Source organism: Haemaphysalis longicornis, unplaced genomic scaffold (assembly GCF_048455015.1).
Source record: "Haemaphysalis longicornis isolate Haplotype H1 unplaced genomic scaffold, Haemaphysalis longicornis Haplotype H1 scaffold_25, whole genome shotgun sequence".
Lineage (NCBI taxonomy): Eukaryota > Metazoa > Arthropoda > Arachnida > Ixodida > Ixodidae > Haemaphysalis > Haemaphysalis longicornis.
The window spans coordinates 3,555,942-3,570,539 of record NW_027526314.1 but is presented as its reverse complement, the minus strand read 5'-3'; the positions used below and the strand labels follow the sequence as shown (position 1 = coordinate 3,570,539).

The window sequence follows — 14,598 nt, the reverse complement described above, 5'->3', positions numbered from 1 at the left end:
TTAATGATCATACATCAAAACAAACTGCCTGATCATAACATGGCAAATGAGCTTGTAGTTGGGTAACTGCGCAGTAGCGCCAAATATGAATTTTGCAGCGTAAAAACGGAACTAAAACTGCTGGAAACTCGCTGAAAATGCTAGGCACTCTTTCTAGATATGCGGGGAAACATCAGAAATAAGCTTTGGCAGAATAAAGCTGCCCTTTCTCTGAACCAAAGATTAGGAGTGAATATCTGGTGTCATTTTCAAGTAATCATCACATCTCAAAGCTATCGGATTACAAAGCTCACAACATTATTTGGTGCTTGACTTGCAAGGAGCCTTTTGACAAAAAATATTATGGTAATGCAACCTAACCACAATCTGCATCCTTTTTTGTCAAGTGCAGCAGCCCTGCCCCCTTCTTAAAAAACGCACGCACCTCAGCTCGCAAAAAACGCTGTCAAAAATCTCAACATCGCCGGAGCGGGAATATTTAAACTGATTCTGTGAGTGCAGTGCCTAGAATAACCACTGGCCGCATTAGGTGTACGAGAAACGACTACAACATGTCGAAGTAGGCAATATAAATCCCAGATCACCGGTGATAGATTTTAATAGGTAGTTTTACGGCGTGGTATTCTTTCGCGTACTGTCGCCTAGCAACGCGGATTTGCTCTTGCTGGATCAGGTTGAATTCGCACAAAGGACGCGTCTTGGCAAGTGGCCAATCTAGTATAGTCTTCCGCTAAAATTATTCCTCCTTTAGCGTCCACTAAATGTTCTGTTCTCCACAAGGAATTTGAATAACTAATCAATGCGGTCAAAGCCACGTTGCAGGCAAATGACGAGGATGAACCTACAATTTCACTTGAAAAAGGTGATCTGTGCTGCCGCATTACGCAATGAAGAAGCGATTACGTCTTGCATTGCATGGCATCCCAGCACAGATCACATCTTCGAGGGAGTTCCTATGTCTGGCATCACATTATCCTGCGGAGAATACTAGTGGGGCGGCTCTTATACCGGCCCGCAGGCACGGATGGGAAGAGGACTACCGCGGACCTGGAAAATGCCTTGCATGCTCCGATGCCACGACTCCAGCAGAGCGATGCCACGACTCTGAGCAGATTTACTGAGCTCTGAGGTCTTGAAATAAACGCAAACACATCAACTCGTCAGCCCTACTCCTTGGACGCCGCGATCGGTCGTACAGGTGCACTGTAACAAAGCGCGCCTGCATTGATGTTTGCAGTGTGTTGTGATCGGATATTTTAACGCGTTGCCGCGAAGCGAATTCGTGTGGCGACTAGCTTCTGGACGACTTGATAAAGGAAATCCGGCAACCATATTGCCACGAAGCCAAGACCGATGCAGGGTTCTTCCAGTAAACAAGGTTTATTGGAGCGACCTTGTGCTCCGCAAAGAACTTAAAAATAAAACACAAGTGTCAAAGCAGTCACCAAAGTGACGTGCGCAGAGAGCGTCGACGAAAACGAATGCCGCTGCGTATGCCCTGCCAGGATTGATCTCTCCGCGTTAATCTTTCTGGAGCCATCGAACTACATCTGCAACACTGGCGATCATAGCCGAACATTCCAGTCTAGTGACGAAATTATTCTTATCAAAAAATAACTCTCCCTATCAAATCCCATAGCCTGTGCGGAATACAGGAGAAATGGAAAAAAAAAACAGGCGCTTAGTTAAATAAGACAGCCATGTGCGGTCAGACGCTCGCAACAAAACACAGAAGTAAACAAAACAGAAGGCATGGTTCGCGGCAATATTATCCAGAGATAAAATAGGTGACGGCCACCCATTGAGGCTTCTTCAAGGAATCCTTAATCGGTGGTGAAACTAGAGTCTATTTGCTAAGTTCTTTTATGTAAGAGCTTTAAAGACGCAAAAAATTAAGAAAAAAATCTAGGGGTTTTAAGCGCCGAATATGCACTTGCAATGGACTAATAGGCGCGTCGTAGTGGATCGCTCCAAATGAACGTAGACCACATGGGGATCATTAACATGCGCGAAAATTTCGACACGTTTTCGCTTTTTGCCTCCTCCAGAAAAACGGCCGCCGTGGCCGGCATTGACCCTGTGTCCTGGGGCTCAGCATTACAAACAAAACTTTGGCACCAAAAGAGAATTTTAAAGTTAGTTTTCGTAGTGTCGCCCTCCTTTTCCTGAAGCGCAAACCGAAGAGGTGAAGTTACTGACTGCGACCTGTAACATCAGGTGGACGATATTGTCGCATACAAAAAAGTAGGTGGAGGAAAAAAACTTGCAGAAAGTTGACTATAATAAGAACTGTCCCTGCCGTTCTAAGTTATAAAAGGTAAAAATTCCGATTTAAGCTTCTTCGAAAGAACATTGCTACATGCGGAGTGGCACGCTCAATCATTTTCAGTCTAAAAGCGCCACAGCCGACAAGCGTGTGTGTACTATGTAGCAAAAGCTGTAAAAGTTGCAAAAGTACGTGGGTGACACCAGTAACGCAACGAAAGCTCACTTCTTAACACGTACTCACCCACTGAGCTGCCGCTTCTCCGTGGGTTAGTGGACGAACAATGTAAGAAAAATCTTATCGCGAACAGTTCAGGCCAGCGCCCTCCCGGGCCGGGAATGTCTTCAATTGCCTTTAACAGGCGCCACTGATACCAGACCCACAGTAGAAATTTTCCTATGGCGAACACAACGCAAAAAACGGCCAGGACCCTGCACAAGGGCCATAGCCAGAGCGAGAAGCCCTGGGCCGACGATGCGAAGCTCAACATGACCGACTGACAGCTGAAGCTCTCTCTCTCCAGCTCGCTCATAAATAGTCCGAAACAAAAGAGACACAAAAGAACCAGCCGTCTTTATGGTGGGAATTACGGTCCCAGCAGGCGCGACCCGGAAAGAAGCACCCAATGGTTGTAAGCACCGGCACAACCAGACTTGCGTATCTACCATAAATTTCAACCGCTCTCACTTTTCCTCGGAAGGGTTAAAAGCAGACGACGACATTGGGAAAATTCTTGAAAGAACTGTTCTCCTGGCTTGCTTGCTTGGTTTGGTTTCCTCCCCACCTTTCATTGCATTAACTCTTTTGGGGCTGAATAATATCCAAAGACGTTGTGAAAGTGATTGGTGGCCAACGGCCATGACGCGCTTCACGGCAAGTCAAAAGGGAGAAGGGCACGTCGCATAAAAAACGGCGGACGTACGTGAGTAAATTAGCCTCGTTTGTTTCCGCAGCCTAGAACTCGTTGCGCCCCAACGTACGCGCCACGCTGGCGAAACGCTAGGCAGCGACTGAAGTGTCAAACACGGGCAGAGGGAAAAAGAAAAGCAATCGACAGTTGTGTCGTCGCTGACAAACGTTCTGCAGAGATCTGTGTTGGCTCGCGCGTCGTACGTGAGCGGCTTGGCCTGCGGCTGAGGCAGCGGGCAAACCTTTCACGTGCAAACACTCGCACGCGGAGCCACCGATGTTTGTCTGTGAGCGGGAAGAAAGGAACGACTTTGACCATGGCCAGAAAACAAACTCTCCGTCGTCGAGCGGACTGTTTGCTTGCGAGGAAATATTCAGCAGGAGAGAGACGCAAGCTGCACGCCCACTGACTGCGCTTTTCCTGGGAAGTTTATTTATTGAAGTCTCCGCCTCCAACTTAAAGATGTCTCGGTGATACAGAGCCCACAGGACTTTCGGGACCCAAATATTGCGTTTTCGCCAGAGTGGGGAAGCTCATTATGCCGACCTAAACCTCAAATGGACCTCAATTTCGCCGCATGAGTTGAGTATGAGGAGAAGACACATGGGCTGCAACCGGTTCAGTGAGTGCAGGTCCAATTCTGACCTCCACCGCAGGCAATCCGTTTTAGGTTGAGTGATATTAATGTTGCGCCTAGTGTTTGGAAGAAGTGAAAAATTAGGATGGCTCTGTGGAGGCGCATCCATTATTTTTACATTCATTCCGTAACCAAAGAAACAAACTGTACCGAGCTCCCAATAAAGCGGTGTAACGAGAAGCGGATAGTAAATTTTACGCCTTCTAACACTTACGGTATCACGTTAGCAAAATTGACTGCCTAATTTAGGCTGCCCAACATCTAGAATGTTTTGCAAGAAGCGAAGAACTGTCGCTTCAAATTATCCAGTACTATACACATTTAATAGCTTACTTAATAGCTCCTAGCTGTTAAATGATAAAATTTAATGCTTGTTTAAGTTGTGCGTTCACGTGCATAGCCTTTTAACCAAGAAGACGGCTGGGAAAGAACATGATGTTTAGGTGAGATCGAGTTTGAAGGGAGGCTCAGGGTGAGGTGTGGTCGAGTGGAGGTCCATGATGTTCAACGAGAGCCAATTGCCCATACAGTGAGTTCGAAGATACTTACACGAGTGCCAGTTTGAGCTAGGGTCAAATCGACCTATTTTTCCCCCCTGGTCTTTCGCATTTTGTGCCTCAGTGTGAATTTTCTCAGCCGTGTTTAATGTATATACTAAGTATTCCAGAGACAATTTTGAGTTCTCTTCTGCAGTATATGTTATTATTCTGTATAGAACTTGCTTGCTGGCAAGTGATGCATTGCGTTCTCCGGTCCCCTTCTACAACATAGCCCCCTCTCCCCTTGCCCCAAACATGCGTCTCCCACCAGCCATATCGTGTCTGAGGCCTACGATGCAGTGTAGTTGGCTCCATTTTAGTTGACGATTTGTTGCCTTGGGTTCATTTCGCACAAGTTTGTTTTGTTGAACATTTACAGCACTTCAACAAGTATGTCACTATCGTTTGTAGTGTTCTGTTTTTTGAGATAGAAGCGAGAGTAATGTCTCTGCTCCTCTGATGGGCGTTCATATTAGTGTCTTGTAATGAACACTAACGTGTTGGATAAACGTTATCATGTTACATTTTTATTTTAGCACACTCTTTCAGCATTATGACAGCTTATCCACTCAATCGCTCAGTTCTGAGGAGGAATTCTGAGTCGCGTTCGCTTCCAAAATGCCCCTTTCTCAACTACTTGCATCGTATCGGTAGCGAAGCCTCTGACCACCACAGAAACCGACTCCCCGCCTTGCTTGTGCTTCGTCACACCCGTGTATCTCTTGGGAACAGCTTTGTGAATCTGGGCCCTGATCTTGCAGCGAGTTGCATATTGGCATACCGGGCACTGTGGTCTGTCCGTACAAATGAGCCTGTTTTTAAGCTTCAGGGTCACTTTAGGTTGCTTTTAATTGCAAACTATACAGCAAGCCTTCATGTAATAAATTCTTGCAATGCGTTGTCCGTATGTGCGTGTTTTTGTTTCACGAAAAGATTTGTATAACTGTGTATGTTTAACAATAATTTTGGTGTTTTTTGTGGTATTGTTTGTTTTGTTCTTCGGTATGATTGTAATTGGGCTGAGGCGATTTTTCAGCTAGGCAGTTTTTTTTTTCAACTCTTAAAGCTATACGCCACGCGTCACGTCTTCGTTCCTTGCCTTTCAGTGTGCAACTGTGCACTGATCTGAACAGAATACATCCGCTTCATTTATTTATTTACCGTCAAGAACACTGGCAATGGCTATCCCTTTCCGTTCCTGAATGCCCTAAGCAGGCGCAGCGGTTTCGCGCATGTTTGATGAGTAATTGTTCCAAGGATCGAATCCGAGTCAGCGCCAAAGCTGAAGAAGGGCGCTGTGTTACAGAACTGCGCAGTTTCAAGCGGACTGACCCGAGAAGCGTCTCCTGTGGCCGACCGAGCGACGTGACCCGGCGGCCATGACGCCCTGAAAAGTGTCGAGTAGATTTAAATGATGCGAATGACAGAACGGGATAGGAATGTGACACCGTGTATGTGTCAGTGAAAGCTCCCTGTGCGGTTCGGGGCCGCGAGTTCGCTGTTTTGACAATGGTGAAGCCGAATGTTTTAAATCGAAGCCCGGAAAACCGGAAGTTTGCGACGAAATAGAGAAACTGAAGAAATCTACATCTTCCTGCGAAATGTGCTTCCCATATGCAGTGATAGAAGTGGTACTTTACTTCATGGAGCAGCTGTTGGAGCAAGCTAAATTCAAGATTGGAGCAGCCACCAGTAACTTTGGAGCAGAAGCCAAAATATGCTTCTATACACTTATGAGGGTTAAAAAGCTGACAAGCTACCGTCAAAGTTACAAATTCTCTTTGACCATACTGTAGCTAAATTCATTCGTGCGTCGCTTCGTAGCTTCAACATGTTGCTTGTTTGCTGCATGCCGCTTGACTGCACTAACGCCGTGATGAGAACAATGAACGACGTTGATGCAAAAAATGGACGTCACTTTGTCCTCTTGAGCCTGCCTGGTCTGCACCACTGCACCGCACGAAAATAAAGTCGATATTGGCATTTGTCTTGTTTAGCATTTCCATGTTGAACTTGTTTTTCCGCCTCGAAGAAAATTGGCAGCACAATAGTATACACAAATCTCACTGCTCCATTCACTTAACTCAACTTTGACTTGTTATGTGAGAGTTTGCAGGCCAGAGGTGCTATCATTTAAGTTTAAAGAAGTGTACAGATAAACTGCGTTGGCCATTTAAAGACAGCGTGGTTACCAAGAGATTCAGCATTTTGTGGCACTACGAATTTTTTTATTACACTATAGATGCAAAAATTAGCCAGGAATTCCTGGGAAGCTAAACGGATGTGATTACAAAACCTGGCAAGAAACGCACACTGTCAAGAAGCCCGACTAGAGAAATGCCAAGTTACCCACTGATTCTGATATTTCCTCACAACAGACACACGGTATCAGCACGAACGAAAAACAGAATACAAGCTCTTGCCGGTGTTCCCACTAGCACAAATTGTGCACTTGCCATTGAGTAGAATGCGCGCACAGCGTTGGGATAAATGCACCGGTGAGACGTTGAACCAGTCTTCCTTTATGTTCATATCCCCCCCCCTCCATCCCAAGCCGTCTCAACACCACAACACGGATCAAAAACACTCACCCGAGCATTCAAGACAGCATGGTAACACGCAAGTGCCCCAATAAATGATAAACGGAGAGGATGTAGCTGCGTGGCGTGTGCCGCGTCACACGCATGATGCCAATACAACTAGAAAAATATGTCCGAACGATTATAAATTCCAGTTGCGCATTCAATTCTACCAGTCGCTTGCGCTTCTTCTGCGGGTTTACTGCGACAAACTGCACTGTCCCGCCAGTAGTAAATAATAGCGCAAACGCCGCAAAAAATTACACCATCTTCCCGTAGGGGAACCCTGAGTACAATCAAACCCGATTATAACGAACCCGGATAGAGCGAATTATGCTATATATAGAACAAAGAAAGTTCAGTCACGAAAATAAACGCGAAACATATTCCTTATAACGAAGTTCACATCTGATATATCGAACTCGGCGCGCCTAGAATTGCCGCCAAAATGCATGGTTTCGGAGCGGCGATTGAGATGTTGATTGGCTGCGATGGAGATGTTGAACCTCCCATGGAGCGACGTGACCCCCGGCACTTTCCGAAACTGTTTCCGACGCGCCTGACTAACGATTAAACCCTCCCAGTCAGCGAGTCCGGACCAGGACGGAAGCATCGATAAACTGTGAGAAGAGCTCGCCAACGTTCCCGATGTTGTGCTGAAAGGAGTGCCCTTCGAGAATTGCCTGAGTGTCGACGACGACGTTGCCTTCACTGTGAGCCCCTCGGACGCCGACACCATCACCGATGTCATGGCTGCTGGCGCTGCTGGAGGCACCAAAGAGGCGGATGATGTCGCGAGTGAAAGCTGTGCGATGCTTAATGAAGCGCTTTCGGCAGTCAATGTGCTCCACCAATATTGCTTCGATATTGAAGGACACGGACTGCAACTGATGCAAATGTTGTCTCATGTAGAGATTGCTGTGCTAGTTGACGCCGCCAAAACGAAAGTGAAAGGAAGAATCACCGCTTCTTGGGAAAGTAGGCAGTTACAGCGGAAAGTAGCTTTATTGCTTGCAATAAACAGTTTTGTGTATGGTAATGGCATACTTTATTGTGTTTGTTTCTGCATGCGGGGATGGCAGGAGGGGGTCCCACGTATTGCAAACTCGTAACAAAAAACTCCTTATAGGCGGGTTCGGCTATTTCGAACAATTGGATATATCGAACTAATCTTGGCGCATATTGAAGTTCGCTATAACCGGGTTTGACTAGTATGCAAAGCAGCCATGGGGTCGATTCAAGTGCCCACTATAGTTTTCAGTTCGTCGTTTCCGTTAGGTTGAGGTACGTAGCTACCGTTATATTTACAGTTTGGTTTCCGTGGTAACTACCACACTTTTCACTTACCGGAACTACGAAATGGGAAATTGCGTTGAGCCCAGGGTTCCCCTACGGGAAGATGGTGTAATTTTATTAGATGCGACGGGGCTATGCCCTACCTTGTCGTTGTTGCACCGTCCACACCCCCACTGCGCATGCTCGGCTTGATGAACGCCCGGAGGTGTTTTACCCTTTAATGGCTCCTGGAGCGACAGTGTTGCCGGTGCCTTCCTGGGCCGGCACGAGACGAGCACGCTTCCCCTTAAAGGGCTCCTAGAGCGTCAGTGTTGCCGGTGTCCTCCTGGGCCCGCGGATGGACGGACGACGGACGACGGACGACGGAGCCGAGAGCAAGAGATGCTTTGCATCTAAAAAAAATTCGCATTTTGAAGTCCAGTTCGTGACAGCCACAACTTAGCCAAAGTTCAGGTTGTCTTCGCTTTCCTGTTTCCAGGGGCACGGTGACAACACTTTTTTTTCCTTTATTACCTTGCGGTGACAACCCTTCAAGACGTCCATCGCACATATACACGTTCTAAGTTCTAAGCAGACACACAGACACAGGCGCGAACTCACGTACTCACCAGCCGCGGTGGCTCAGTGGCTAAGGCGTTGCGCTGCTGAGCACGAGGTCGCGGGTTCGATTCCCGGCCGCGGCGGCCGCTTTTCTGATGGAGGCGAAAAGCAAAAACGCCCGTGTGTACGAGATTTCGGCGCACGTTAAAGATCCCCAGGTGGTCAAAATTAATCCGGAGCCCTCCACTACGGCGCGCCTCATCGCCTGCGTTGCGTCGGCGCGTTAAACCCTACAATCAATCAATCAATCAATCGAACTCACGTACTCGGCTACGAGCAAGGCGGTGCCCTGGGGCAGCCGTGAGCCATGAACTGTCAAGAAAGCCGTGGCGATCCGTGGACGTCCGCAGATAACGGAGGCTATGCGCAGGCGCATCGCAGCAAGCTTGGCTTGCAAGCAGGCTTGACTTGGATATTTAAATAAAAGTGACACTAGACACAAGTTTATTTTCAGTTTCAGTTTTGCACTATATACAGGGTTAAAAAGTGCTACTACAGGCTTTCAAAATGCCACTTTGGCGCACGTTTCGGGCAAAATCCCCTTAGAACGATCATTTGGAGCAGCGTGGAGCAGAATTTCCGTCCCGGAGCAGTTTGGCGTGATTGGAGCAGCTCTTCCATTGTTGTATGTGCTCGAATGTGGTCGAAACACATTCTGCAGAGCCCGACCATATAGCGCTCTCAAACTGCTCATAACGATGCTCATAACAGCCTTGTTTTCCCTAAAATGTGAATAATTGACGTTCATTGGTGTCAGCAGTGGCCGCTACATGGCTGCGACCGGAGTGCATCGCAGCGAACTAGCGTGAAGGTGAAGGAATGTGTCCAGGACCACTGGCACACTAACCAGGCTGCGCCTTCTGATCAAATTATGCCGCTTATGACGTCACCGGGCAGAAACTCATTGCATTGCGCTTCTGCCACAGCCATGTAAACGCGGCTATGGACGGTCGTTTCATCTCGCTGGTCCCTCTTGAGTATCAAGACCGTGTGTCCTTCCCTCATGATGTGGGGACTGCGTTGTTTTGTTACAATATGTGGTAACGTGACTACCGGTTTGCCTCGATTCGCGGAGCCGGTACTTTGGTTGCCCATAACAGCTGGGCATTTTTGAACTTAGGGTAGCGGTGGGACAACTACACGGGTATCAGCCAATGGACCTGTGGCGCTGAACAGAGGCCGCCTGTGCATCCTACACCGCATACATGAGCCAACGAGCACAGCGCAAACTGTGCACCGGCTACCGCATCTGGAAGGGCCGCTTTACCTGCGGGCTCAAAGTATCATTTTGCAAGACAAGGTGAGAAGAGGAAAAATTCACTCACCATTGCGGCCCTGCCAAAGCAGATGACCAGCGAACCTCTTCACCACACGAAATATATGAGACATCAAATTGAGGTGGAAAGTACGCGTGCTCGAGAGGGAATTAACGTTTAATCGAGCAAACGGTAGTGGTTGAGACGTCACTCGGTGTGGTGGGTTCGCCGCAGTAAGGTATCCTTGGGCCTTGGCGGCAGCCCTAACGCGGGTGACCAGAAAGATCTGGTCAGCGCGGTGCGAGCAGTCAGCCAGCCGGCCCGTAGGCGGACCGGCCGGCTGCTACCAGCGCGCGCATCCCCACCCACTGCCTCGCGCGTCGCGCGTCGTTCTCTATCCGCAGCAGCGCCTACATCGCGTCCCCGCCCAATTTTTGGGCGGCTGACAGGATCAGTACGTAGGGGCTTTAGCACAAATTGCCGCCGTAGCGGAATCGGCGGTGCTACGGCAGCTCTGCTTTAGAGATAGGCGACTGCAAACACCGATGTCCGTCCGACAGACGCATCCTCCGTGTGAGCGAAGGAGTTGGCCGAGCGGAAGTCCGCCTGCAGTGACGTCACGATCTCCCTCGGATTTTTTCGCTGGAACGCTCCGTCGTGTGAATACGGTACCTCCGGCAAGGTCGTTCCGTTCCGGCCAAAATCATTCCGGCGGGCGGAACGCACGGCGGATGGCGGAAGGGTACGGTCTCTCCGGCACACCGCGCACTCCGGCGCCGCTAGAGCCATCTTATTGGCCGGTGAGTCCAATGACGTGCGTGCAATTCTTTTAGATTTTTTTATTAATGCGTGCTCGATTTGAAGACGTTTGTTGTGTGCTTTCGGTGTTGAGAGGCCGCGATATAGATTTACACGACTTCAGTAGTGTAAGAGCAGTCTGGAAAAACTAACCTGACCTAGGCAATGGTCGTGCTTGCGCAAGAAACGCGCAGTGCCCCGCGTCGTATGTTGCACCTGGGCGTCAATGTTTGGGGAAAGTACAAAGCTATATAACCAGCTGCCAGCCGGCTCCCGCGCGACTGCACGAAGGCAATCGTAGGTAAAAATTGTCGGCAGCTGATTTTAAGCAACGCACGGTTTGCTTGTGCGTGTTAACTTGTGCATGTTTCAGCCCTTTGTTTAGATGCCCTTATTTATTATTGCTAGGTAGCTACTCCAGGATACTGATTAATAAAACCAAACAAGCTGCGGATCTCGTTAGGGGTGAACGGATCTGATAGTACAGTGAAGCTATAGCGTCTAGTTGGTCTAGTTCATATCGTAGCATCGCCCCCGCTCCCCCGCCGACCTGCCGCCTGTAATATTCGACCTGCAGCCGCAGGACACCGCGGGACGCTGCTGATTCCTATCATTTATTTAGCCTCCGCACGAATTTCGATCAAGGGTCATAATATAGTTTTAAACCTCCAATTTAACTACCCAATAGCGCTTGCGCGAGTTTATTCAGCTTAGATTTGAAGTGACCCCAGTTTGCGAACTGTAGTGAAGCATTCAGTCAACTGGGGCGGGTAGATCGCCATATACCCCCCCTCCCCCCCTTACTAAAACGTACCCATCTTCCAGCCTGTCCCTCACACAAACCCCTAACAACTCCACAATTCTGTAAATATTTTGAAATGACTCCACACTAAGCAGCCTCATCAAGAAATAAGCATCACCAAGTCCTAGGAATACCCATGTACGCTCCAAACGAAAAATACGACGCGTTGGGTGCGCGCATAACTTTGGAAGAACTAATCAAGGCGAAAGCCGTGCAACACACTGTACACCTAGAGCACCTCACCAAGATGGCCGCCGGAGACACGTATTAGACAGCCTGCGAATTTTATATGAGAAGACCGTCGGCGACAAGATCTCCACCCCTGCGGAGAGAGCTGTGAGTCCAGGAACTTGAGTAAATCCGCAGGTTGTTTGTATTGACACAGCCACGTGGAGCTATGGTTTCAGCCGCCACCGACTGCTCGAGCAAAATTCTTGACCCCTGCTCCACCCAAACCAAACACCCGAAGGAGGACGAAGAACTGGCCTTTGCCCCAGCCCTATATAGCAGCTACCCTAGTGCGGAAAATGATTAGCGATTCCCATCAAGCGATCTGAAAAAGGAAGAATTTCCAGCGCAAGGCGCAGGGTCTTTACCCGCCACGAGACGAACCAAAACACCAGCACCACCTTGATGTGGACCCCCACACATGTGGCACTACAAGGCAACGAACGGGCCAACGAGGCTGCTCGAGATCTCGCCCACCGAGAGCCCCAGCGCACATTCCTCAGATAACTCCAAAGATCGCGTCTGTACTTACCGAGACGTGCTTGTTCATTACAAAGGGAAAGACGAGGCCACCCGGCTGCTGACCCCTCACTCACCAAGAAGCGGCGTGTAGACGTCTCCAGATGATCACTTTCATTTAAATTCATTTATTTTACTCTCAGGGCCGTTCAGGCGTTACAGAGAGGAGTGGGGTAAAAAAAGGCAAAGTACATAACAACGTAACATAACAACAACAACGCAAAGTACATAACACTGCCCTAAGCTTGCGACCTTGGCTCACATGCTACCGGAACGCCCCAGTATACAGAGACATAGGTTTGAAAATTCGAAAGGAACATTTATTATCACTAGTAAGCAGCAATGGGAAACCGTGCAGCGAAAGCATGAAATCCAACAGTGGGCCATCCAAAGGAAGACATTTCCAGGAGCCAAGGCATCTTGGCTGTCGTCTAGAATGCCACAGGCCTGAATAGGCCTCCCCTCTCTACCGAATAAAGTTATTTTCTCCTCCTCCAAACCGATTGGAGTTCTAAATTTTCTAAACTAGCCATGGGGCTTACTTGAAGTGAATTTAGTGCTGCAAAATATCATGAGCTAATGGCTCATTGGGCATATTTCAGAAAACTTCAGTGGCAGAGAAGGATAATAGAACACTCCAAATAAATTCACCAAGATAGAATCTACAAAACCCACATTTAATGTCCACATGTGCCCAAATTCCCAGCTGTCAGTTGTACCACTAATGACGGCGTTTGAAGATTGGAATTCTACAAATGCACCCAGCATTGTTTGCGCAACAGGGACCAGAAGTTTATAGTGGTATGGGAGCACCAAGGGAAAGACACGTGAGCGTGGGAGTGCAAAAAAAACATCTCTTGGTGCAGCGTCATCTGCCCACCAGTTACGTATCCAGGATTTCATTTCGGGGGAGGATTGGGGCCAAAAAAAGTAATGGAAAACACACACACGCACACACACACACACACACACACACGCACACACACACACACACACACACACACACACACACACACACACACACACACACACACACACACACACGCACACGCACACGCACACGCACACGCACACGCACGCACACGCACGCGCACGCGCATGCACGCACGCACACACACACACACACACACACACACGCGCGCGCGCGCGCGCATGCACGCACGCACGCACGCACGCACGCACAAGCCAGAGCAAGGAATACGTTAAAAAAACACCTTCGTTATCTAACTCAACCGCCCGCACAAGCACTGTTTGCATCGCCTGCACAGTGGATGAGCAGAAATCCCTCTCATACCGAAGATCACAAACGTCTAAGGACTACGCTGTACCTTTTCTGTTGGCAAAATATTTGAACACTTGGTACATACGCAAATCACCACGCACCTTTAACAAGCAAACAGTATCCCTATGCCATGTTTGGCTTTTGTACCGAACTGTTCACTCAACACGAGCTTTGCAATGCTAATTACTGCACTCACCCATAAGACTTCACCAAATCTCAGACCTTCATTACACTTTCTATGCCGACAACATCATACTGTGGACAATTCAGGGTCAGTTGGAGCCAACATGACACCCTCAAGCAGGCTATAGATACTATCTACACATATCTCATACCAAAAGGGCTACGCTGCCAAGCCGAGAAGTCTGGACTACTGATGCGTCGCTTACGCACGCGAGATAGACCTGCTGAAACCCCATCAAATGCTACTCTGGCGATTCAAGACACTCCTATACCCCAAGTTTCTGCTCTGGGTAATCTTGGCGTTCCTTTGCATCACGGTGGCCCGAGTGCTGCCCTTAGCCTCCAACTCACTAAAGCATGTTCGCAACTTACTTGTCTCACTCAACGTCTGAGACACCAACACGCCGTACTCAGGGAGGATGAATCTTGCAAGCTCAAACAGGCCCTGCTGCTTAGTCGCATCACCTACGGGACGACTTATACTCCAGTCGAACACCCTGAATTAAGAAAATTTGATATGCTAAGGGGGCACATGGTCTTTGGGACCAAAAAATTGCCCCAAAAAGCATTTTTTTAGGCATCACTTTTCTCTGTATTCTGCATGTGGAATAGTGCTACGTACTTATAAAAGCCATAGAGGCCCGATTTTAACAAAGAAATAATTATTTTACCATAATTCTCCACTTTTAGATGCAACGCATCT

General features: G+C 48.4%; 1 protein-coding gene across 1 annotated transcript in view; it reads right to left on the bottom strand.

The window, feature by feature from the left end:
- The window catches only part of LOC144172688 (cytochrome P450 4C1-like), a 296,669-nt gene extending 293,913 nt beyond the window's left edge, over positions 1–2,756 (bottom strand). The window contains exon 1 of the mRNA XM_077701321.1: positions 2,510–2,756. Within this exon, the coding sequence (XP_077557447.1) occupies positions 2,510–2,756 (247 nt within the window). The remainder of the gene's footprint in view (positions 1–2,509) is intronic.
- Positions 2,757–14,598: the final 11,842 nt, after the last annotated feature.